This window comes from Oncorhynchus kisutch, linkage group LG15, assembly GCF_002021735.2.
Source record: "Oncorhynchus kisutch isolate 150728-3 linkage group LG15, Okis_V2, whole genome shotgun sequence".
In the NCBI taxonomy this organism is placed as follows: Eukaryota; Metazoa; Chordata; class Actinopteri; order Salmoniformes; family Salmonidae; genus Oncorhynchus; species Oncorhynchus kisutch.
Genome location: NC_034188.2, coordinates 40,174,967 through 40,202,579, shown reverse-complemented (window position 1 = coordinate 40,202,579; position 27,613 = coordinate 40,174,967). Strand labels below are relative to the sequence as shown.

Below are 27,613 nucleotides of genomic sequence, written 5' to 3'. Positions count from 1 at the left end.
AATACGATTTGATTTGATTTGATTTGCTGTGGAATTGTTAGATTACTTGTCAGATTTGACTGCACTGTCGGAACTAGAACCACAAGCATTTCGCTACACTCGCAATAGCATCTGCTAACCAGGTGTATGTGACCAATAAAATTGGATTTGATTTGATAATGCTTCACCAACGGATAATGGCTAACATGTCAACCATTAGCTAAACATAGCCAACCAGCAGCAATCTCAATATGTAGCGGAATCGGACATTCAGTCGATTCATTATTTTTTATTTTTTTTATCAGCACATACCAGTATGATCTTGTTAAGTAGACAAAGAGATGCACAACAAAGCAAATTGTGGGAAGGGAGTTTTGCTGACTGGAGGGGAAGCTAATTTTCTCAAATCTAAACCTTCACTGGCATCCGACTGTGGCTAAGGCTGAAAGAGATGTTATATTGCTTTTCTCCTCAAATGCTATTTTCCTCAGAGATGGAAACCAAGTACAATTGAAAGAATTCTGACTCTACATGACATGGGCCTATCAACGTGAGCTTGTACAATGTGTGTTTACTTCTGAATTAGCAATGATGGTTAACATATATGTAGATTAACACAGACTACATTACAGTAGCCTAACCATCTGGAAGGGACAAAATAAATTATTGCAAAGTGTCTATTGAGAACAACCTTGTGAACAAGTTTCAGTTCAGGGGGATAGCATGGAGACACACAGCTGCACAACATTCCACGAGTATCCCCCTTCTGATGTTAAGCGTTTGCTTCTGCAACCAAACGTGCTAGCTAGATTATAGTTTGATTGTGCAAAAACATTTTCTCCCATGTCTGTCCCACAACAACACATATTAAGGAAATGCAGGCAACGTCCTCTGTATTCGGTTCCCAATGTTCATCCATTGTTATTTCTTTCCCCACAGGATTCCCACAGAGGCAGTGTGAAAGACTTTGTCAACTTCAATGCCAAGCAGGATGCTGAGCTCCTGCACAAGGCCATGAAAGGCATAGGTGAGTTAGATGCACTTAATGTTATAAATATAACAATACGTGCAATTTAGCAGACACTTTTTTAAAGTGATTTTACAGTATAGTGAGGGCATACATTTTAGTATGAGGCCTCAGTGGCAATTGAACTCATAAACCTGCCGTTTCTAGCGCCACACTCGTACCAACCGAGCCACATATGACCAGATGTAAACTCTACCAGAGAAACTGCAAAATATGTAATTACACTGTAATGAACTAGTAACAAGCAGAACATTTACGGAGTTTTTCCTTCTTAATTACGTTTTTTTTTTTTGGTTAGAAAAACTGCATTAGCTTGGTGTGCAGGCAAGTACTATATCTACCTGTACTTAAATATCTCATGCAAGACTTTATTCCTCTGCAATTCTCCGGGATAATGCCACTGTAATGGCATGTTTTTATGGAACTTCTTCCTCTATTCATCTTAAGTGAGGGTTGCTAATCTATATTCTAGAGCTTCAAAGGCAGTGTTCACCTCCAACATGATACGGGAGAGAAAAAACAAATATATATTTCGGATTCCTTTTGCCTATTTGACCTTTGAACTTTGTTTCTCTCTGTAATGACCTGGAATTCATCACAGCAGTACATAAACCAATTGTTCCAGTGTTGTGGTGCATTTGATGGCCTTAAGCTCTAAAGACACATAGTTCTACAGAGGAAGTTAAAGGGGAAGACGATCGTAAAATGGAGACATATATCTTAGAATTATAGGTTGATTTATCATTGAATCTAATAATCAATCTGAACTCTGTGCTTTGAACCAGATTATATTATAAACTGGGACCTGCTTTATGGCATAGTTAAGTATGGATAACGAATCTATTTCAACGTTGCCCAAGAAATGCTGTGGCTTTGTCTCAGCCCTGGCATTAATTGTTTTGCTGTACTTCAATGTTTTACCGCAGAGGTATTGATGCCTTTTAAAGGTATTGGTATTGATTTTTTGTGCATTAGTCCATTTAACTTGTTATTTCCCTGGTGAGAATAGGTGTATATGTTGATCTACTGCTTATTAAAGGGGAGTTCATCCTCTAGATGCGATTACACGGTGCCAATCTAATTGAGATCTGTAGATTTTCTTGAATTCATATAGCGTGGTCCGAGCCACATTGAGTTTGACCAAGTTTGACACAGAATACCATGTTGCTGCCATTTTAACCACACTCTATTTATAGAATATGGACTCAGCTCGACATTAGACCACTTTTGGGGCATGGAAATAACTGACAAACGTACATATTTGGGAGAATCATCCCTTTATCGTTGAAAACACAGACTTCATTTCCTTACTTGGTGCGCTACACCAATATAATGGACAATGTGGTAACTTACAAGAGTTATTCCATACTGTTAAGGGTGGCCTTGTTTTAATGAGTTCTGTAATTAATTATCAAGACACGTTCTCATGTCACTGATTTAAGATCAATTACTGTATGTTTGCCATCATGTTTGACAGGCACTGATGAGGGCACCATTCTCATGCTCCTGACATCGCGCAGCAACAATCAACGGCAGGAAATCAAGGCGGCGTACAAGAAGGCCCACGGAAAGGTGAGACAGGAAGCCGATGACAGGCGACACGTATCGTCTGATTGATGCCTACAGATCATGTCACCAACACTGTTGTGACGTTGCCAACAACCTCACCATTAATCAGCCAAGACAAGCTGGTCTACTCGGGGGTTACCTAATGGGAAAACAATTAGATGTGCTCATATTACACCCTTACAACAAAAAACACATGTCAAATCACATTTCCACATGTGAAATAGTTGTTTTCACATGTGGAGCTGAAATATTTTTACGTATTACATTTACAGTTAACATGTCAACACCACTGCCAAATTTGCAGTTGCGCATGTTTTTAAAATGTTCACATGTGAAAACACATTTGCTGTTTCACATGTAAAAAAATAAAAAAATAAAAAATGTGGGGTTGAAATAATGTCCTTCTCCTCACACGTGAAGATGGTTTTAGCATGTTGCAGAAGCAATGTTTCCACCGGTGGAATTAGGGAAACCACATCTAAAAGCCCAATGAGGGACAAGGAAATGATTTTGCAGGACATTCATGGAACAGTGAACAGGATACATTTTTTTTGGGGGGGGGGTTAATGGATCACGTTCAAATGGCGACACAGTTCTGCTGTCTGAAGGGCACTGCCTGATTAAAGGGGAAGTCCTTAGTTGCTCCATCCATTTTTGGACTTGAATGAATTATATGAACCCATTGATTCTTGAAGAATATAACGTATAAATGCCTCATCAAATCAAATCAAATCAAATTTATTTATATAGCCCTTCGTACATCAGCTGATATCTCAAAGTGCTGTACAGAAACCCAGCCTAAAACCCCAAACAGCAAGCAATGCAGGTGTAGAAGCACGGTGGCTAGGAAAAACTCCCTAGAAAGGCCAATACCTAGGAAGAAACCTAGAGAGGAACCAGGCTATGTGGGGTGGCCAGTCCTCTTCTGGCTGTGCCGGGTGGAGATTATAACAGAACATGGCCAAGATGTTCAAATGTTCATAAATGACCAGCATGGTCGAATAATAATAAGGCAGAACAGTTGAAACTGGAGCAGCAGCACAGTCAGGTGGAAGTTGAAACTGGAGCAGCAGCATGGCCAGGTGGACTGGGGACAGCAAGGAGTCATCATGTCAGGTAGTCCTGGGGCATGGTCCTAGGGCTCAGGTCCTCCGAGAGAGAGAAAGAAAGAGAGAAGGAGAGAATTAGAGAACGCACACTTAGATTCACACAGGACACCGAATAGGACAGGAGAAGTACTCCAGATATAACAAACTGACCCCAGCCCCCCGACACATAAACTACTGCAGCATAAATACTGGAGGCTGAGACAGGAGGGGTCAGGAGACACTGTGGCCCCATCCGAGGACACCCCCGGACAGGGCCAAACAGGAAGGATATAACCCCACCCACTTTGCCAAAGCACAGCCCCCACACCACTAGAGGGATATCTTCAACCACCAACTCATAAGCTTAGTTCAACTGTCGTACCGCCTCAGAACCCAAAATATAAGCTTGTTTTGCTCCAATGTTTGTAAACAAAGCCTAAAAACATGGCTAAAACTATAATTTTGATGTCATGGATGGCCAGTCCTTACACCCATAGCGTGGTCTATGGATTTGAGAGTAATTGCATTTCTCCAGCCCCATCCCTCAGCTTTTTTACTGAAACTGTGGTGGTGATTAATAGTGTAATATAGTAATAGTTTTATTATATGGTCCAATCCTCTAGTGAGTGTGTTATTTTTTGCCATTAATATCATTTTCGTTGTATTTTAAACAAAAGTAACAGTATCGAAAGCAAAACATGAACCCACAAATATTGATAGCAAAACAAAATATTGCAAGGAAATCATTTTGAAATGCAAGGAGAAAGTGAATTGTAAATGGATGCAAAAAAAAATGTTGAAAGTAAAAAATATACATGATAACTTGATTAAATAAAACACCTCCCTTTTCCTGCAAAGTTTTGGCACAAGTTTTTCCAGCAACATAGCACCCTGTTTCCCACTGCTGGTTTGCCTCTGAAGCTTAGCAGGGCCGGTCCTGGTCGGTCACTGAATGGAAGACCAGATGTAGCTGGAAATGGTGAGACATAAACGTGAAAAAACACACAAGTGAAACTTCAAACGTGTCCTGAGAACCACACCCAGTACCTTTGGAAAGTATTCAGACCCCTTGACTTTGTCCACATTTTACTAGATTACAGCCTTATTCTAAAATTTATTTTAAAAAAGTTTTTCCCTCATCAATCTACTAATCTATCTAATCTAATGACAAAGCAAAAATTGGTTTGGTGATTTTTTTTGGTGTGTAAATGTATCAATAAATAAAACGAAAGTTTGGACACTTTTCTTTATTTAGACTATTTTCTGCATTGTAGAATAATAGTGAAGACATCAAAACTATCAAATAATACACATGGAATCATGTAGTAACCAAAAAGGTGTTAAACAAATCATAATATACTTTAATATTTGAGATTCTTCAAAGTAGCCACCCGTTGCCTTGATGACAGCTTTGTGCACTCTTGGCATTCTCTCAACCAGCTTTGCAACATTTGTTTTTTTAAATTGTACGTGACATTTTTTCACATGTTTTGTGTTGACACGTGTCTGAAAACCACATTTGAAAAAAAAAAATTTCACAGTACACTATATGTTCTAATGTTACTAAAAAGGAGTAGAGTATTCCATCCACACACTGCCAAAATTCTTCACTGTTACTGTCAGATTTGGGGTTTATTAGTATAGGCAGGTTGGCGTGACTGTATAGCAATTGCAGCTAGCAACCCCTGGCAGCTAGCAGCCCAGGGGCTCCAAGAGGTTTTTGACTTATCTGTGATGAATAGCGTCTGTCCAATGCCTACAATATACAGTTGGCCCTCATGAGGGTTCTGAAGTATTATACACCCACGCATGCCATAAGTTTCTCTACCTGCCACCCACCCACCTACCCACCCACCATTCACAATCTCTCTCTCCCCACACCTCCATCCTCCCCCTCTTCCTTTTCCTTTCCAATCTCCCTTTCATGTTGTTCTTCATTCATTTCATCTCTCTCTCTCTCTCTCTCTCTCTCTTTCCCTCTCTCTCTCTCCTTCTCTCTCTCTCTCTCCTTCTCTCCTTCTCTCCCTCTCTCCCTCCCTCCCCCCTGCCTGTTCAGATCATTACAAAAATCTATGATAAACAGCTAATAAAAATACATTCCCGACATACACTTCTGTGAGTAATGTGCTGAAGTGGCCGATGCCTTATCATAAGAGGAAAGCCAATAATATATTTAGTTAACAGGGTCCCTGATATCTCTCGCTCTCTTAGGGTTGACTCAACTGATGTATTTTAGAGTCAACACTAATAACTTGAGCTCTCTCTCATGAAGCCACACGTTAGCTTACAAATCTGTGGGCACAAGTTCTCAAAACATCCGTTAATCATTCAAATGTATTGATTGACTTAAGGACTTCTGCTCTTTTATTCAAATCTTTTCCGATTACTTAAAGAAAATCCAAAGCAAACGCTTCCGTCATTGTCAAAGTTATCAGAATATGAATCGTCAAAATAGTTAATTATTTAAATGTGTTGATCGAGATAATGATTTTTTTTCCCATTGTTCAAAGTGCATTTTTTCCCTCAGGATCTTGTGAATAATTCAAATGTACCGATTGAGTAAGCAATTGTGGCTCTATTTGTTCGGATATTTCTTAATAAAAAGAGAAGTCTAACGGAAAACCCTTCTGTTGTCTAAGTTATCTTAATGTTCTCTTCATTTTTCTACAGGACCTTGTGAGTGCTTTAAAGTCGGAGCTCGGAGGCTTGTTCGAGACGCTCGTTGTGGCGTTGATGACGCCTCCCATTTCCTATGACGCCTCTCAACTCCACAAAGCACTCAAGGTAAAGTACAGCAATGTATAGTCTATGTTTGGTTATGGATCGAAGAATAAGTCCTATATTGTGCAGTCAAACATGCAATATACAGTTGAAGTCGGAAGTTTACATACACTTATGTTGGAGTCATTAAAACTCGTTTTTCAATCACTCCACAAATTTCTTGTTAACAATCTATAGTTTTGGCAAGTCGGTTAGGTAGGACGTCTACTTTGTCCATGACACAAGTCATTTTTCCAAAAATTGTTTACAGACAGATTATTTCACTTATAATTCACTGTATCACAATTCCAGTGGGTCAGAAGTTTACATGCACTAAGTCAAACAGCTTGGAAAATTCCAGAAAATTATGTCATGGCTTTAGAAGCTTCTGATAGACTAATTTACATAATTTGAGTCAATTGGAGGTGCACCTGTGAATGTATTTCAAGGCCTACCTTCAAACGCAGTGCCTCTGCTTGACATCATGGGAAAATCAAAAGAAATTAGACCTCCACAAGTAGACCTCCACAAGTCTGGTTCATTCTTGGGAGCAATTTCCAAACACATGAAGGTACCATGTTCATCTGTACCAACAATAGTACCCAAGTATAAACACCATGGGATCACGCAGCCGTCATACCGCTCAGGAAGGAGAAGCATTCTGTCTCCTGGAGATGAACGTATTTTGATGCGAAAAGTGCAAATCAATCCCAGAACAACATCAAGGGACCTTGTGAAGATGCTGGAAGAAACAGGTACAAAAGTATCTATATCCACGGTAAAACGAGTCCTATATCGACATAATCTGAAAGGCATCTCAGCAAATAAGATGCCACTGCTCCAAAACCACCATTAAAAAAAACAGACTACGGTTTGCAACTGCACATGGGGACAAAAGATTGTACTTTTTGGAGAATTGTCCTCTGGTCTGATGAAGCAAAATTAGAACTGTTTGGCCATAACGACCATGGTTATGTTTGGAGGAAAAAGGGGGAGGCTTGCAAGCCGAAGAACACCATCCCAACCGTGAAGCACAGGGGTGGCAGCATCATGCTGTGGGGGTGCTTTGCTGCAGGAGGGACTGGTCCACTTCACAAAATAGATGGCATCATGAGGTTGGAAAATAATGTGGATATATTGAAGCAACATCTCAAGACATCAGCCAGGAAGTTAAAGCTTGGACGCAAATGGGTCTTCCAAATGAACAATGACCCCAAACATACTTCCAAAATGGCTTAAGGACAACAAAGTCAAGGTATTGGAGTGGCCATCACAAAGCCCTGACCTCAGAACTGAAAAAGTGTGTCCGAGCAAGGAGGCCTACAAACCTGACTCAGGTACACCAGCTCTGTCAGGAGGATTGGGCCAAAATTCACACAATTTATTGAGGGAAGCTTGTGTAAGGCTACCCGAAACATTTGACCCAAGTTAAACAATTTAAAGGCAATGCTATCAAATACTAATTGAGTGTACGTAAACTTCTGACCCACTGGAAATGTGATAAAAGAAATTCAAGCTGAAATATTTCAATCTCTCTACTATTACAGTATTCTGACATTTCACATTCTTATAATAAAGTGGTGAATCTAACTGACCTAAAACAGGGATTTTTTTTTACCAGGATTAAATGTCAGGAATTGTGAAAAACTGAGTTTAAATGTATTTGACTAAGGTGAGTGTAAACTTCTGACTTCAACTGTACATACAGAAGGAAGGTAACGTGCAGTTCAAGGTAAAGCACAGCTGTGTAATTTTGTGTAGAACAGACATACTTCTCTTTATGTATCATGATGAATCGTAATGGTATTTTTACCATCAGGTATGTGCAGGATATTGGTCATGTGGCTATGATTATTTCAAGTGAATGTTAACATGTGCCAGTAGTTAAACCTTCTACCTCTCCTGAAGTATTTTCTTATTTCCCTGCAGAAAGTCAGTCCATTATAGGCTACAGTAGTGAAGTTGTCCCGCAATATTTCTGGTCATGTTTTTTTACCTTCCATGTCTCCTTGTTGGCCTTGTCCAAGACATATCAGCTTGTCAAATAATACTGTGGAACTTCTAAGCTTTGGCAGGGTCAGGGGTTACGTTCACTGTCTGAATTATAAGTGATTCAAGACACCCACACTTTTACCATGGTAGTGATGGTGCACGGTGAATGTTCTCCCGTGATGCACCTCAGTAAATCATGAAGTACAATGGTTTCAATACACACTAAAGGGAGGCATTTAAACACACACTGACTTGTGCCATACGTACTGTCTAAATTGGCTTGTGTGACATCTGCTTCACACATATCAGGTCTAGATATTACATGAATATTTATATCCATACGTTGCACACCTATAATTACCCATATGAGGTAAGGGAAAAACACAGAAATGAATGATTCATGTATCATGTATGTTTGCGAGCCTCTCGCAGCTACATAGGGGCTGGTTTTGTAAGGTCACTATCCTTCTTTGTTCATTCTGGCTCACATATTCTATGATGATATTACCCTCCTGTTGCTTGCCTTACACGTTCCTGGTTAACTCACTGTTTCTCATATTAGTGGTGGCTGTGATGGCTCAGTTGATTGGAGCATGGCCAATCAGATGTGGGTTTGAATCTTGCATGGAGACTGTGTAGGTGATACGGAAATCACAAAATTTCCCCACTGGCGCTGGGTCAGAAAATACTGATTGCTTTAAAAAACAAAACACACACACACACACACACACACACACACACACACACACACACACACACACACACACACACACACCACTGAACATAAATGTGAACGCAACGTGCAACAATTTCAAAGATTTCACCGAGTTGCCGTTCATAAATGGAATCAGTCAGTTGAAATGAATTCATTAGGCCCTAATCTATGGATTTCACACGACTGAGAATAAAGATGTGAGTATTTTGGTCACAGATACCTTAAAAAACAGGTCGGCACGTGGATCAGAAAACCAGTCAGTATCTGATGTGACCACCATTTGCCTCATGCATTGTGACACACCTCCTTCGCATAGAGTTGATCAGGCTGTTGATTTTGACCTGTGGGAATGTTGTCCCACTCCTCTTCAATGGTTGTGTGAAGTTGCTGGATATTGGCGGGAAATGAAACACACTGTCGTACACGTCGGTCTGGAGCGTCCCGAACTATGAGTATCTGAGTATGCAGGCCATGGAAGATCTGGGACATTTTCAGCATCCAGGAATTGTGTACAGATCCTTGCAACGTGCGTTAACATGCTGAAATATGAGGTGATGGCAGCAAATGAATGGCACGACAGTGGGGCTCAGTATCTCTGTGCATTCAAATTGACATAGAAAAAAATATCAGCAAACCGCTCACCCACACGATGTCATCAGGGATGTTTTTCAGTGGCAGGGACTGGGAGACTAGTCAGGAGCAAAGTACAGAGAGAGATCCTTGATGAAAACCTGTCCCGGAGTGCTCAGGAGCTCAGACTGGGGGGAAGGTACACCTTCCAACAGGACAACGACTCTAAGCACACAGCCAAAATAATGCAGGAGTGACTTCGGGAGTCTCTGAATGTCCTTGAGTGGCCCAGCCAGAGCCCGGACTTGAACCCAATCGAACATCTCTGGAGAGACCTGAACGTAGCTGTGCAGCAATGCTCCCCATCCAACCTGACAGAGATTGAGAGGATCTGCAGAGTATAATGGAAGAAACTCCCCAAATACAGATGTGCTAAGCTTGTAGCATCATACCCAAGAAGACTCGAGGCTGTAATCGCTACCAAAGGTGCTTCAACAAAGTACTGAGTAAAGGGTTTGAATACTTATGTAAAAATGTAAAATTCTAATAAATCTGCTTTTGCTTTGTCATAATGGGGGAGATTGATGAGGAGAAAACAAACGATTTAATCCATTTTAGAATAAAGCTGTAACGTAACAAAATGTGAAAAAAGTCAAGGAGTCTGAATAATTTACGTATGCACACTGTACATACTTTGCCTTCAGAAAGTATTCACACCCCTTGACTTATTCCACATTTTGTTGTGTTACAGCCTGAATTCAAAATGGATTAAATAAATAATTTTCTTCACCCATCTACCCATGGTACCCAATGATGACACATTGAAAACATGTTTTTAGACTCTCTTTTTTCCCCCAAACGTATTTATTGAAAATGAAATACAGAAGTATCTCATTTACATAAGTATTCACACCCTTGAGTCAGTACCTTGTAGTGGAATCTTTGGCAACGATTACAACTTTTGAGTCTGGGTTAGTCTCTAAGAGCTTTCCATACCTTGATTGTGCAAAAGAATTGAATCGTGCACTTTTTTTTTTAACCATGTCCACATGTACTGAATTCAATAAAAGCGCTTGCTAGCTGGTTGTTACATAATGGTCAGCCAGTTATTGAGTTTTGAGTGACATTTTCTGACGGTCTCTGACTGCTCTTCCCCAGGGAGCGGGGACTGATGACGACGTGCTAATTGAGATCCTAGCGTCCAGGACCTGCGCCCAGATTAAAGACGTCGTCAAAGTCTACAAGAAAGGTGAGCGGTTGAATGTCTCATGACACATTCATAACATATTTCATTCTTCACCTGCGAGAAAGGTGAGAGGCTCCACAAGGAAAACAGGTAGCGCTTAAGCTGACGGTATAAATTGGCGCTCAATAAATCACCTTTATGAGTGTCGCGGTATCATCCATAAAAACATCCGTAACCATGTTTCGTCAACAGTGGAGAGAAGTTGGGTCGAACACAACCCACGTGATGTTTTCACGGTCCGACAAATAAAGTGACACATTCCACATTTTACAACCATCTGCATAACCTTGATACCGTAATGTTTCTGCTTTCAAATGCTGGATCTCAAAAATGGGAAAAAATGGCTAAAGCTAAAGCAGAGACAGAATGTCTCCCAGAATGCAATACCGGCCACCGGTCGTCCACATATTGTGGAACCTTGCTTTCAATCTGAATGTCCGTCTCTTTCCACTCATTCTTATTCTAGAATTTGTTTATTACTAACTTTTCATGTTTACAACTGTGCACTCTCCTCAAACAATAGCATGGTATTCTTTCACTGTAATAGCTACTGTAAATTGGACAGTGCAGTTCGATTCACAAGAATTTAAACTTTCTGCCAATATCAGATATGTCTATGTCCTGGGAAATGTTCTTGTTACTTACAACCTCATGCTAATCGCAATAGCCTACCTTAGCTCAACCATCCCGCAGGGGACCCACCAAATCCTGAATAGGTTTTAAACAGTACTAGCTAATTTACCAACATTTCTGAAAATGGATATATAATGTTTTGGGACGAAACTCTTTAAATGAATTGTAAATGGATGCAAAATAATTGTTTTCAGTAAAACATAATTTATGATATTGCAATTCAATAAAATTCCTCCCCCCTCTTTCCTTCAATTTTCCCTGTCTTGGGTTATGTTACCCTGGCATTTTGTTTTCACTGTCTTTTTCCCAGTTGCAAGTTTTGGCAGGTTCATTCCAGCAACATTGCACCCTGCATCCCACTGCTGGTTTGCCTTTTTCCTCACGTGATTTTGTTAATGTTATTTCTTTCGTAAGGGTGCCAACTCCTATGGTCATTATCACACCATTGTCACAGCACAAACTGTTCTGGAACCAAGCTACTGGCACAATAGGCCAAGGAAAAGAGCCACACTGGCCATCTGAGTCGAACACTGGAGAAGCCTGATCCATCTGTTACCCTTCTAATCAAATCCCCTGGCGGAGACCTTTGGCTAAACAGAGCACGACCAATCAGAGTCGATTTCTGCCATTGGCGACTATTGTCAGAGATAAGTGTAAGCAATCTTCTGCCCTTCCCTTCTCTCTCTTCTCATCTATCTCAGAGTGCGGTGGCAAGCTGGAGAAAGATATCACGGGTGACACCTCGGGCCACTTCCAAAAGCTTCTAGTGATCCTTCTGCAGGTAAACAAAGGGGGGAAGGAGGGATGACACAAAGGGAGGAGAGAGATATTTCCTTCTAATAATGAGAGTGCTTTGGTGATGCCATTATAAAGTCATGAGTGGTTAAGTTGAGGTGGGCATAGAGTGAGGAAGGAGGAGGGAGTGACGCATACTGTATCTCATTGTCTGGTAACCTAACCCATCAGGTCGCCAGGTTGGGCGACACTCAGCGAAATTAGGTGACGAAAGGGTAGACATGGTTCTTCTCCCATGACGCACTGACCTTCTGCCTTTGTTCTTTCTTCCCCTTCGCTCCTCTGTTTTTTCCCCGTTGTTGTAGGGGAGCAGAGACGAAGGGGTGGATGAAGACAGGATTGAGAACGACGCGAAGGTAACGTAACCCTATGGGTGGGTGGGTGCTCGCTAAGTGATATGCTATAGCGCAAGACATAATGACATTTTGTCTTCAGCGCTCAAATGTTAACATGCTTAGGATATGCCTTCAAACTACTACCATAGGCCTAAAGGACAAAGCATGCTTCAAGGCAGTATCACAGTGCTCTCTGATAAATGATCGACATGAAACATTTATTTAGGACATTTGCTAACTGGAAAGGACATTTCTGTCCTCAAAGCTATTATTGTTTTTGTAGGTTTTGAGTTTCCATACTTGGATCAGTATTGTAGGCTACGGTACATTTAGTAATTACACATGCATGTATAATATAGGTCCCCTGAAGGTTCTTTTGGCCTTTTGTTATCCACTCCATTGACCATGGCCTTATAATATTCAGTGAAATCCAGTGACCAGTATATGTTTCAGGAGCTGTTTGCTGCTGGCGAGGGGAAGGTTGGCACAGACGTGGAGAAATTCATCAACATCCTGGGCAACAGGAGCCATGAACACCTTCGCCTAGGTGTGTGTGTGTGTGTGTTTGTGTGTGTGTGTGTGTGTGTGTGTGTATGTGTGTGTGTGTGTGTGTGTATGTGTGTGTGTGTGTGTGTGTGTGTGTGTGTGTGTGTGTATGTATGTATGTATGTATGTATGTATGTGTGTGTGTGTGTGTATGTATGTGTGTATGTGTGTATGTGTATGTGTATGTGTATGTGTATGTGTATGTGTATGTGTATGTGTATGTGTATGTGTGTGTGTGTGTGTGTGTGTGTGTGTGTGCATGTGTTAAAATGCCTCCCAAGTGCAAGCTTTAACTTTTAGTGCTTGCTCTTTAATCAGCTCTGGGATTCTGGATGTTTTATTTCCACGGTGTAAATGAGTGATTACGGCCATTTTGTTCAATCATAAAAACAGAATAGCATTCTGCACTTTTATTGTAACATCAAATAACATCACATTCTCATTTGTATTTTTGTATTTTTGATTGTAAGTGTTTGACGCCTACAAGAAGCTGGCTGGCAGTGATATCGAGGACAGCATTGAGGGTGAGACTACTGGAAACCTGGAGAACTTAATGCTGGCTGTTGGTAAGACTTTACAATGATGATAAGCAAGACACAGTAAGGTTAAAAAAAATAAAAGAAGAAGATAAATATACAAAAGTGAAATTTAACACACTTAAAGAATGGGATTTCTCTATTGCATTTTGATAAATCAAACCTAAAAAAAAACAGTCACTTACGTACTGTACGTATTGCATGCATTATAATGAAACATTAATAAATCATTTGGGAATGCCATCTTCCTTTTCCATAGTGAAGTGTGCTAAGAGTGTCCCAGCCTACTTTGCGGAGTCTCTCAATGGGTCTATGAGGGTATGCTCTTTTGTGTTTGTTATCAATCATTCCGTGGACGAAGTTTGAATTGCCATCGCATATCTCCAAAAGTGATTGAGTAGTTTAGGTTTAGGCATTTGTAATTGTGATGTCTATTGTTTATTGTTAGCGTGCTGGCACTGATGACCAGACTCTGATGAGAATCATGGTGTCCAGGAGTGAGACAGACATGCTGGACATCAGAGCCTGCTTTAAGAAGATGTATGGGGCCTCGCTCTACAACACCATTCAGGTACAGGGGGCAAATCTCTCCTCTATCCATTCTGGTACAAAAGGCTAGTCTCGCATTTATTTATTCAGGTACAATGGGCTATTCTCTCTTCTAACCATTCTGGTACAAAAGGCTAGTCTCCCTTATAACTATTCAGGTCTAATGAGCTAACATTCCGGTACAGTGGACTAGTCTCTCCTCTAACCAGGTACAATGCACTAGTCTCACCTTCATCCCAGATGACTAACCCTAACATTCTACCCCTATACCCAGCTACCACCTCTCCAGTGCCACTAGATTCATGAGACATTTTTGCCACACACCATTACACTGTGATGTCACCTGAGTAACAGGTCCCTTTATTCCATCTGCCCCGGCCACAGGATCCCAAAATAATGTAGCGAGTTGGCTACTGTGACAAACTGTTGCTCTCGTGCGTATCCTCCTAGGTCTTTAGCTCATCCGTATCTGAATAGGAAGAATACCACATCTGGGTTCAGCCCCATTCACATGGGAGATGTCAGGCATCACAGAGGGCGTACTAGACTGGTCTAATTCCAAACGGATAGGACCAGTACATACATGCCACCTCCTGTCTTGTGTCCTTAATTCCAACCTCGCAATCTACAGCCTACATCATCCATTTATGACACTGTCAACTCTGTCAGTATTCTCAACACATGACTCAACGTGACATGCTCTCTGCCTTGGTAATGATGAGCAGCCTTCCTTGCTCTGACCTGCGTCAGGTTGACAAAGTGCATAATGACAGTCCCCTCATTTGTACAACGGATGTACAACCCATTTGACGCAACATCCAACGGATGTTGTTTCCACAACCGATGTGAAGACGCTGCACAATGGTTTTGCAGACTAACTCTCTGTTGTATGACAAAGCTGTCTGTCGAATGTGTTGTACATGAGTTGCACTAACTGAGTATTCGGGCCTATGTAAAACCCATAGGCTGCTCGTCTGTCTGATAGTACTGAATGTACCTTAAATGACAGTTTGTGTTTATTTGTTTACTCATTCACAGGACGACACCGCTGGGGACTACGGAAAGGCCCTGCTCTACCTTTGTGGAGGAAATGACTGAGGCGCTTTTTGATGATGTGCAACGATGTTGCTCTATGATGATGCGTTATGGAGCGGCAATGGGCTGCACTTGATACTCTCTGCCAATTACAATTAATTAACACTTGACTTTATTGGCTTCTGTTCGACGATTGGCTTGAGATACCACTTCACTGTATTGGCTATGTGTCTTGATTGCCCACATTCAACACATATTGAACTCAACAGTGTGTGCCCTGTTTATTCTTATATTGTTCAAATAATCAGCCCATTCTTTGACACTAAGGCTGCGTTTACACAGGCAGCCCAATTCTGATCTTTTTACAATAATTGGTATTTTGATCCAATCAGATCAGATGTTTTGTGAATAATTGGGCAAAAGATCAGAATTGTGATGCCTATGTAAACACAGCCTAATTGTCATGTCAACCAAACTATGCTTTGTTTTGTCTAACAATTTCAGGGAATAATGAGAATAATATTGCTATAACTTTGAACTTTGAAGTTCTCTTCTTTATTGTTACTTAAATCAACATGCTATCTTACTCTATAGTATGTGTCTATGGGAGTTAGATATACAGATGTAGGATCTTAATTTGATCACTCTTTTGTTGCCGAGAATTTTCCTGCACGGCAGGAAATACAAACTTGACGGGTATTCGAGGTTTCAAAAGGTTTCTAAACTTTGTAATTTCCATTTTAAAATGTCAGCCTTGATTTGTCCTATCAAAAAACATGTATCAACCCCTACATTAATTATAATCCACATATGAATGAACATTTCTGTTGCTGCAGGATTATTTTCTTGCTGTAGCAAACTGACTCAAATTAAGATCCTACATCTGTACAACGCTGCTGTTCAATTATTAAAAGGATAATGTCTACTATGATGTTTCACTCATGAATTACATATGAAGTGGTGAATTGCAACAGGAGTGTCAATAAGTAATGATATGCAATTGTCTATGCATGAACACTTGGGGCAGATATGCAAGATATCAATCGCCTCTAAAGCCTTGTTCACGCTGCAGGCCTTAATGTTTAAATCAGTTTTGTTTCTCAAATCCGTTTTGGAATACTGAAGTTACCAGTGACCAAATCTGATTTGTGTGTTCAGACAGAAGTCATTTGCTAAAATGGCTACCCTAGATGTCATAATAATGACCGGTGTGTGCACTGTGGTGTAGGCTGATTGGTGGTTGTGCTCTGGTTCCTATCACTCAGAAGTTATGTAGCAAGCTAAGGCCACAACAATGCCTACCATGGACGTTTCCCAGTTGCTTTGAATGTTCAAAATCATAGTGTAAGAACACTTTTAAAGCCTCAAAGGGCAAGACGATCCAACTTTCAAAACAACTACTGTGGCGAGCCAAAAATGACTGAACTAGCTAGCTAGGAAGCTGTTCGTTTTCTAGCACATTCACTCATTTGTTTGTAAACAATTAGCAAGCTAGTTAGCTCCCTCATGTTCTTGTCAAAACTGTCAACATAGCTAGCAAGCAACAAAATAAGCCAATAACAGTCTAAAAAGCACTTGAGGGCAAATAAACCAGATTTGACCGCTCAGACGCAGGGCCAGGAATCAGATTTATTGTACCAGTACCAGTTTAACATTTTCTACATTGTAGAATAAAAGTGAAGACATCAAAACTAACACGTATTGAATCATGTAGTAAACAAATAAGTGTTAAACAAGTTAAACCAAATCTTCAAATAGCCACCCTTTGCCTTGATGACAGCTTTGCACACTCTTGGCATTCACTCAACCAGCTTCACCTGGAATGCTTTTCCAACAGTCTTGAAGGAATTCCCACAAATGCTGAGGACTTGTTGGCTGCTTTTCCTTCACTCTGCTGCCCGACTCATCCCAAACCATCTCATTTTGGTTGAGGTCGGGGATTATGGAGGCCAGGTCATCTGATGCAGCACTCCATCACTCTTGGTTAAATAGCCATTACCCAGCCTGTAGGTGTGTAAGGGTCATTGTCCTGTTGAAAACCAAATGATAGTCCCACTAAGCACAAACCAGATGGGATGGCGTATCGCGGCAGAATGCTGTGTGCCTTGAATTCGAAATAAATCACAGACAGTGTCACCAGTAAAGCACCCCCACACCATAACACCTCCTCCTCCATGCTCTACGGTGGGAAATACACATGCAGAGATCCTCCCACATCATGTCTCACAATGACACAGCAGTTGACAATGACACAATGACACAGCAAAAATCTCCAATTTGGACTCGAGACCAAAGGACAAATTTCCACCGGTCTAATGTCCATTGCTCGTGTTTCTTGGCGCAAGCAAGTCTCTTCTTCTCATTGGTGTCCTTTAGTAGTGGTTTCTTTGCAGCAATTTAACCATTGAAGGCCTGATTCACGCAGTCTCCTCTGAACAGTTGATGTTGAGATGTGTCTGTTACTTGAACTCTGTGAAGCATTTATTTGAGCTGCTATCTGAGGCTGGTAACTCTAATGAACTTATCCTCTGCAGCTGAGGTAACTCTGGGTCTTTCCTTTACTGTGGCAGTCCTCGTGAGAGCCAGTTTCATCATAGCGCTTGATGGTTTTTGCGACTGCACTTGAAGAATCTTTCAAAGTTCTTGGTCTTTACCAAATATGGCTATCTTCTGTATACCCTGCCTACCTTGTCACAACACAACTGATTGGCTAAAACACGTTAAGAAGGAAAGAAATTCCACAAATGAACTTTTAAGAAGGAAAACCTGTTAATTGAAATGCATTCCCGGTGACTACCTCATGAAGCTGGTTGAGAGAATGCCAAGAGTGTGCAAAGCTGTCATCAAGGCAAAGGGTTACTATTTGAAAAATCTCAAATCTCAAATATATTTTGATTTGTTGAACACTTTTTTGGTTACTACATGATTCCATTTGTTTTTTCATAGTTTTGATGATTATTCTACAATGTAGAAAATAGTAAAAATATTTCAATGAGTAACGCTTCAGCGATACAGATTGAATAGAGTCCTAAAATGAACACTGTATATCTCCATGACATGGTAACACATAACGTCATCTGATTGATTGACGAGTCCTTAGTTCACAAGTCGTGAAATGGGTTGAGTCTTTGGTGATATCAACATTCTGCCACTAGATGGCAGAAACGCACAAAGCTTACTGTAGCTCCTTATTTTTTTACCATAGTAGTTGTGTTGTAACATGTCGCCTTCTCTAGATAGGTCCTCTATAGGCTAAAAACGATATTCTTCTATGCATGTGCACGTTGTTCTCAGATACTAACCAAACAGATAGACACACCCCCAAAACCTAGAATGAATAGCAAAGAAAGACTCGTGTTTTGAGGATTTGGTTGTCATTAAACACGGGTGTGAATTCATAGTGGTGAATTCAAAAACAAGGGACTTTAGTTTTTAGTGCACTTCAAATGGCAAAAGGAATGATGAGCAGGTGAATATTTGGACCATAATGACACAGTAATAGCCCCAGGTCTAGCCTAGAGAATCAACTATTACATAACAAATGGTTGCCAGACACGTTTATATTATGACACTAAATCATTCACTGGTTCAAGCTGTGAAAATCTTTTCATGTTTTGGCAGGCTTTTGCTGCAAGGTTCCCATCTCGCTGATAGTTTTGAGTAATTGTTGTCGTAGCCTCTGCAACAGATTTGTGACTGACTGGCCAATCGAGATTGGGTGATCGCTGTCCCCTTTTCTTACACTGTTATTACGTAGAAGAGTGATTAGGGTCAGTGGTCCTAGAAATGCCTTTCTTTAGGGGAATTCGATGACAGGTAAAGTGTCAGAATGGGGAAAGATTGGCCTGATTTGAGAAGTCTACAGTGTGGACTATGACCATGGTGGATGGATTATGACCACTGAGGAATTCATGGGCAATCACAGGGGTGGGCAATCCTGGTCCTGGGTGGCCACGTGGTGTGCATGTTTTTGTTCCAGACATGCATGAATACATTTGATTATTTAAAAAAAACAATTATTAGCGGATCAAAAATGGAGCGTTCCAGACGTCACCACATACCCTGCAACTGATAGCTTCTCTAACCCATTGGATTGTACTCTACCCTACCTTCACGTAAACACATTGGATTGTACTCTACCCTACCTTCACGTAAACACATTGGATTGTACTCTACCCTACCTTCACGTAAACACATTGGATTGTACTCTACCCTACCTTCACGTAAACACATTGGATTGTACTCTACCCTACCTTCACGTAAACACATTGGATTGTACTCTACCCTACCTTCACGTAAACACATTGGATTGTACTCTACCCTACCTTCACGTAAACACATTGAGGAAATGTGCAGTCTCACTTTACACCTCACACACAAACAATGAATTGTTTGTAGACTGTAATAACTTCCTGGCCCCAGCCATAAACCTCTTTATTAACCAATCAGCCCCCTGGCTGGCGCGCACACACACACACACACACACACACACACACACACACACACACACACACACACACACACACACACACACACACACACACACACACACACACACACACACACACACACACACACACACACGCCATGCTTCAAATCTCCTGCTTGGGTGTGTTTTCTTTATGTGTGAGGATGATCATGGCTTTGTTTTTTTAGCCAATCAGGGGCCAGGGGAAATCAGGCCACCTCTGTCCACACAGGAACAATACAACTGGGCTCCACCCACCAACCGGCACAGCAGGAAGTGGACATGTCCTGGCGAGGTGGACATCACGTGAAATTTTGGCAGGCGTGTGGGCAGTGTTCCCAAATTCCAAGGTGTGGGTATTGGGAAAGGGAGGGAAAGAAAGTCTTTCTTAATCTCACGCTGGTAAAAGGTCATGTGGCAGTGGTTCAATGTTTCTGTGGTAGTTCTATATGAAACAAACTGTATAGAAATATGAACTGTGTATGCAGTATAATACTCGTTGAGGATATTCCAGACGCTCTTTGGGTATAATCAATTCATCTTAAAGAGAAAGAGTAGTCCGACACGAACACCGAGGGGTGTAGAAGAATGGAGTGGCTGTGAAAGTGTTTGTTGTGCAATGGCGGCATGCATTGACAAGAGAATAATATCGGCCTTTTCATGTTATCAGTTACGAGAGGAATGTTGGTATCTTATCTTCCCATGAATACAGTAGCAAGCGTTGGCCGTTCCTCCCAACAGAACACACTGATGTGGACCCACCTGTAAAGCTTTACCAGTAGAGATGTATCTCTACGACTGAATCTCTAATCCGTGCTTTTAGAACAGCCTGTCAAGACATCGTTTCGATGACCATCACCTACAGCACAATGCACAGAATCAAAGTGGTGCCCGACCGAGACAGCAGACACTGTCAACATTAACTGTGACAAGAGTTGGGTGGGGCAGCCATATATAGAGATGTATTGTATGTATTTATGTATAGCCTATGGCTCTGGTGGTCAGAGCAGGCATGTGAGGAATGAGTAATGATTCATATACAGTACATATCTATAGAGGTGAAAGGGATGTTAATGAATGATTAGGTTAAGCCATGAATGAAGTTAATGTCTACTTAACTTGTGTACTGTGAAACAGGTGGCATAGGGACACTGTACGGGAGGGGAGGTACGATATTTTGCGGTCCCACCATGTCTCAACGACGTTCGGAAGAGAACATGGTTGTTCACTGGCCGCTATTGACTTTCTCGATGCGTTATGGGGCTGTGCAAGAATGACAAAAACGCTAACGTTGACTCCTAATGAACATAAATTGTTCGGGACTGTCATGAATGCGAGGTGAAATAGAATTGAAATAAATAAGTAAAGTAAATAGAGCCCAAAAATAAGGTGAACAGCACTGTGCTTCCACAGAGTTTGTGTTTATCCAATGAAGACTTATTTAGGAGTCCAGTGCTGGTTTGATTGATTGATACACAATGTTTACATTTGAGTCATTTAGCAGACGCTCTTATCCAAAGACATTTACAGTAGTGAGTGCATACATTTTAACGTGTTTAAAAACCTCTTATCTGGAGGGTTGTTGGAATATACCCTATGTGCTGCCTACTGCCATTCTGCCCTTGAGCAAGGCACTTTAACCCTCAAACTGTTCCAGGGGCCACTGCTCTGCAGGTGACCCTGTGTTGCTCCCAAACTGTTATGTGTTTGTGTGTGTGGGGGGGTGTTGGGTTGGGCACAGAGACATCAGAGGGAAGGATTTCCGTGCAAATGTCAAACGGATAAAGATCTATTCAATTCTATCTGTATTCATAGTGAGGGCGTATCCTCAAGGATCTGACTTACATTAGATATGCCAGCTGTGACTAAACTACTGAGGGGGATGTGCTTCCTGTGTCCTGTCATGCCTCCTAGTCACTTGTTAGTGAAAGCATCACAGCACAATGCAATCCTGCATATAAAATCCAATTCACTTCAACATCCTCCTCCATCTTTCTATAAAGCATTGAAAGGTCAAACAAACTTTACAAGACCAGACGACGTTCAAAGGCACTTCGGTGCCTGGGTGATATTCAACTACATTCCTGGGGTATCTTATTTTTTCTTATCTGATTTCAGCTGTCATGATAAAAATATATATTTGTATAATCCTGAAAAGGAAACCTTGTCTCATCGTAAAACAACTTCATTTGTTTTGGTTAAACGCTATTAACCTAAAGGTGGTTTCAAAGGAAATACTAACACTTATTTCATTTACTATCAAGATGTACGAATCATATTGCAAATTGTACAGTGATAAAGGAATCACACCTGAAGAATCTCTTTTAAGTGAAATATAGACTTGGGTATATTTTCTTTTTTAATTCCTTTCAATAGGTATTTTCCTTGTGTTTGAAAACATGTGGCACCCACCTTCTGCTATTAAACAAAATTCTAATCGAATCAAATGTTAATTGTCACATGTGCAACAGGTGTAGACCTCACAGTGAAATGCTTTACTTACAAGCCCTTAAACAACAATGCAGTTCAAGATCAAATTTAAAATAACAATGTATAAGAAATAAAAGTAACAAATAATTAAAGAGCAACAGTAAAATAACAATAGCGAGACTATATACAGGGCGGTACCAGAACAGAGTCAATGTGCAGGGGGCACCGGTTATTTGAGGTAATTGAGGTAATATGTACATGTAGGTATAGTTATTAAAGTGACTATGCATAGATAATAGCAGAGAGTAACAGCAGTGTGAAAGAGGGGGGCGGGGGGGGGGAGTGCAAATAGTATGGGTAGCCATTTGATTAGATTTTCAGGAGTCTTATGGCTTGGTGGTAGAAGCTGTTTAGAAGCCTCTTGGACCTAGACTTGGCGCTCTGGTACCATTTGCCATGCGGTAACAGAGAGAATAGTCTATGACTAGGGTGGCTGGAGTCTTTGACAATTTTTAGGGCCTTCCTCTGACACCGCCTGGTATAGAGGTCCTGGATGGCAGGAAGCTTGGCACCAGTGATGTACTTGGCCGTACGCACTACCCTCTGTTGTGCCTTGTGGTCGGAGGCCGAGCAGTTGCCATACCAGGCAGGGATTCAACCAGCCTTTCAAAGCACTTCATGGCTAAAGATGTGAGTGGGGCGGCAGGGTAGCCTAGTGGTTAGAGAGTTGGACTAGTAACCGGAAGGTTGCAAATCCCAAATCCCAGAGTTGACAAGGTCAGCAACATCTGTCAGCAACATCTGTTGTTCTGCCCCTGAACAGGCAATTAACTCAGTAGTCCGTCATTGAAAATAAGAATTTGTTCTTAACTGACTTGCCTGGTTAAATAAAAGGTAAAATCTTAAAAAGGTGCTATGGGTTGGTGGTCATTTAGGCAGGTTACCTTAATGTTCTTGGGAACAGGACTACTATGGTGGTGTGCTTGAAACATGTTGGTATTACAGACTCAGACAGTGAGAGGTTTAAAATGTCAGTGAAGACACTTGGTCACTGCATTCTCTGAGTACACATCCTAGTAATCTGTCAGGCCCTGCGACCTTGTGAATATTGACCTGTTTAAAGGTCTTACTCACATCGGCTGCGGAGAGCATGATCATACAGTCGTTTGGAACAGCTGATGCCCTCATGCATGTTTCAGTGTTACTTGTCTTGAAGCGAGCATAGAAGTGATTTAGCTCGTCTGGTAGGCTCGTGTCACTGGGCAGCTTTCGGATGTGCTTCTCTTTGTAGTCTGTAATAGTTTGCAAGCCCTACCACATCCGACGAGCATCGGAGCCTGTGTAGTACGATTCAATCTTAGTCCTGTATTGACGCTTTGCCTATTTGATGGTTCGTCGGAGGGCACAGAGGGATTGTCCTTGAAAGCGGCAGCTCTACCCTTTAGCTCAGTGCGGCTGTTGCCTGTAATCCATGGCTTCTGGTTGGGGTATGTACATACCGTCACTGTAGGGACTTATTGATGAAGCCTGTGACTGATGTTGTGTACTTCTAAATGCCATCGGAAGAATCCCAGAACATGTTCCAGTCTGTGCTAGCAAAACAGTCCTGTAGCTTAGCATCTGCTTCATCTGACCACTTTGATATTGACCGTGTCACTGGTGCTTCCTGGTTTAGTTTTTGCTTGTAAGCAGGAATCAGGAGGATATAATTATTGTCAGATTTGCCAAATGGAGGGCGAGGGAGAGCTTTGTATGCATCTCTGTGTGGAGTAAAGGTGTTATCAAGTTTTTTCCCTCTGGTTGCACATTTAACATGCTGGTAGAAATTTGGTTCAAATTGATTTAAGTTTCCCTGCATTAAAGTCCCCGGCCACTAGGAGCGCCACTTTTGGATGAGCATTTTCCTGTTTGCTCATACATCTCATTGAGTTAGTGCCAGCATCGGTCTGTGGTGGTATGTAGATAGCTACGAAAAATACTGAAAACTCTCTAGGTAGATGGTGTGGTCTACAGCTTATCATGAGATACTCTACCTCAGGCGAGCAAAACCTCGAGACTTCCTTAGATATCGTGCACCAGCTGTTGTTTACAAATATACATAGACCAGAGGTTGCTGTTCTATCCTGCCGATACAGTGTATAACCCGCCAGCTCCATGTTATTCATGTCGTTGTTCAGCCATGACTCGGTGAAACATAAGATATTAGCATTTTTAATGTCCCTTTGGTTGTTTAATCTTGCTCGTAAGTCATCAACAGATGGCAGTGGGGGTTTACTCGCTCGCCTACGAAGTCTCAGAAGGCAGCCGACCTCCGCCCCCCTATTCTCTGTCTTCTCTTCACGCAAGTGACCAGGATCTGGTGATAAATGGTAGGTATTAGTGTTTATTTTAACAAGTAATTAGGTCATGGTGTTTATTTGATTTCTAGGTAAATACCAGATTATAGATAACTGTAAAACAACAAATAACACAGTTGTGTCCTTGACTGGCCTGTATGATGAAGTAATAAGGCCCAAGGGGGTGTGGTACAGTGCATTTGGAAAGTATTCAGACCCCTTCCCTTTTTCCACTTTTTTTGTTATGTTACAACCTTATTCTAAAATGTCTTAAGTAAAACATTTCCCCCATCAATATACGCACAATACCCCATAATGACAAAGTGAAAACAGGTTTTGAAATATTTTTGCAATAAACTGAAATACCTTAATTACAAAAGTATTCAGACCCTTTGCTATGAGACTTGAAATTGAGCTCAGGTGCATCCTGTTTCCATTGATCATCCTTGAGATGTTTCTACAACTTGATTTGAGTCCACATGTGGTAAATTCAATTGATTGGACATGATTTGGAAAGGCACACACCTGTCTATTCACACACCAGTTAACAGTGCATGTCGGAGCAAAAACCAATCCATGAGGTCTTAGGAATTGTCCGTAGAGCTCCGAGACAGGATTGTGGCGAGGCACAGATCTGGGGAATGGTACCAGAAAATGTCTGCAGCGTTGAGTCCCCAAGAACACAGTGTCCTCCATCATTCTTAAATGGAAGAAGTTTGGAACCACCAAGACTCTTCCTAGAGCTAGAAGAGAGCTAGAGCTAGAAGGGCCTTGGTCAGGGAGGTGACCCGAGTACCCGATGGTCACTCTGATAGAGCTACAGAGTTCCTCTGTGGAGACGGGAGAACCTTCCAGAAGGACAACCCTCTCTGCAGCACTCCACCAATCAGGCCTTTATGGTAGAGTAGCTAGACAGAAGCCACTCCTCAGTAAAAGGCACATGACAGCCCGCTTGGAATTTGCCAAAGGCACCTAAATGACTCTGACCATGAAAAACAAGATTCTTTGGTCTGATGAAACCAAGATTGAACTTGGCCTGAATGCCAAGCGTCACCTCTGGAGGAAACCTGGCACCATCCCTACGGTGAAGCATGGTGGTGGCAGCATCATGCTGTGAGGATGTTTTTCAGCGGCATGGACTGGGAGACTTGGCCGGATCGAGGGAAAAAGAATGAAGGGTTCTGAATACTTTCCGAATGCACTGTGTATGGCTAATATACTATGGCTAAGGGCTGTTTTTAAGCACGATGCAATGCAGAGTGCCTGGATACAACATACAGTATGATGGCCATATACCACAAACCCCCGAGATGCCTTATTGCTATTATACACTGGTTACCAACATAATTAGCATTTGTGTAAAGTACTTAAGTAAAAATACTATATTCTCCCTTACACCCAAAAGTACTCGTTACATTTTCAATGCTTAGCAGGAGAGGAGAATTGTCTAATTCACACACGTCCCTGGTCATCCCTACTCCCTCTGATCTGACGGACTCACTAAACACATGCTTCATTTGTAAATTATGTCTGGGTGTTGGAGCATGCCCCTGGCTATCCGTACAATTTTTTTTTTTAACTACAAAAAGGTGCCATCTGGTTTGCTTAAAATAAGGAATTTGAAAGGATTTATGCTTTTACTTTTTTTTTATACTTAAGTATATTTAAAACTAAATACTTTTACACTTTTACTCAAGTAGGATTTTACTGGGTGACTTTAACTTTTACTTGAGTCATTTTTATTAAGGTATCTATGACAAGTATGACAATTGGATACTTTTTCCACTACTGGTAATTAGAGCAGTAAAAAGAAATACTTTGTCATACCCGTGGTTTTCAGTCAATCAGCATTCAGGGCTCGAACCACCCAGTTTATAATTAGCCTTATCCTCCTCGTGCTCCTACACTTACAGTATCCTTACTTTTTAAATCCTCTTCAGATTGCATTGCAGTACATTTTAGGCATGATCACAAGAACAGATACCCCCAACCTATTCCATATTTGACACATATTTGACATGTTGTCATATGATCTCATCCTATAATTCATTGTTTTGCCCCCAATGACGTTATTCCAAGAAACCTGTTTGAACCAAATCTAGACTAGTTAAAAAAAAAAAAGTGGGACCAATTTCCACTGAACATGACATTTTTCCCAGTGGCAAGTATGAAACATTCAGTTCTGATAGTTCAGTCGGCACGTTGAGTCACGATGCCACAGTTACTCGGAATAAAGACAGCCTAAAGACAGCCAGAAGGGCCACTCTCCACCGTCTGGTCTGATGCATGAGAATTAGCTGTACGTCCTGATTGAGTTCTGTTTATTCCTCCTTCAGGTGCTGTATAGTAGTATCACCTGGAGTGACTGGTGTGTTGCTAGATAGATAAAGGCGTGTTCCTATCTTCATGTTTCCAGGTGTCCCTCTAACATTCTTTTTTTCTTTTTTTAAAGTTTTGGGTTGGTCAAACATGAATAATCTACGTTGGTAAGGGTTGACGGGGCACTACATTCTGAAATCACATCATTCACATCCAAAATGTATTATTTGAATGCAGGAATCAGCAATTTCCTAAAGAACGTATACACTTGTTCTGAAGTACAGTTCAAGCTCAGGTCAGCCTTTAAGTTAAATGAATAAACAACCATCTATAAGGACTATTACATGAGTAGCGAAATAGCTAATAACTAACTTATTATAAGTATGTATGGCCTAAGGCCTATGTCCTACATGGCTTTGACAAGTTGCAATAGTTAACATAGAGCTGCACCAGTAAAGAACACCTTGTGTTGAGGGGGACATCATGGGTGGAAATTCAATCCAACAAGCTATCTACAATCCAACAAGCTATCTACAATCCAACAAGCTATCTACAATCCAACAAGGTCAAAGCAATGTACAACAATGTGCATGTTAATGTACAACCGAAACAAACCTTTCGGCGTTATTCAAGCGGAAGATATCCAACTCCAATCAGGGGTGCACTAAAACATTTTTAGTATGAC

At 41.2% G+C, this 27,613-nt stretch overlaps 1 protein-coding gene across 1 annotated transcript; it reads left to right on the top strand.

Moving 5' to 3' along the window:
• The first annotated feature begins 822 nt into the window (after window positions 1-822).
• On the top strand, window positions 823-16,300 carry anxa5a (annexin A5a). Its single transcript, XM_031791400.1, has 11 exons — window positions 823-1,006; window positions 2,484-2,578; window positions 6,334-6,447; window positions 10,859-10,949; window positions 12,281-12,360; window positions 12,680-12,730; window positions 13,163-13,256; window positions 13,726-13,821; window positions 14,051-14,109; window positions 14,240-14,362; window positions 15,379-16,300. Exons 1-11 carry the CDS (start codon window positions 823-825, stop codon window positions 15,436-15,438), a joined length of 1,047 nt encoding a protein of 348 aa, XP_031647260.1. The 3' UTR covers window positions 15,439-16,300.
• Window positions 16,301-27,613: the final 11,313 nt, after the last annotated feature.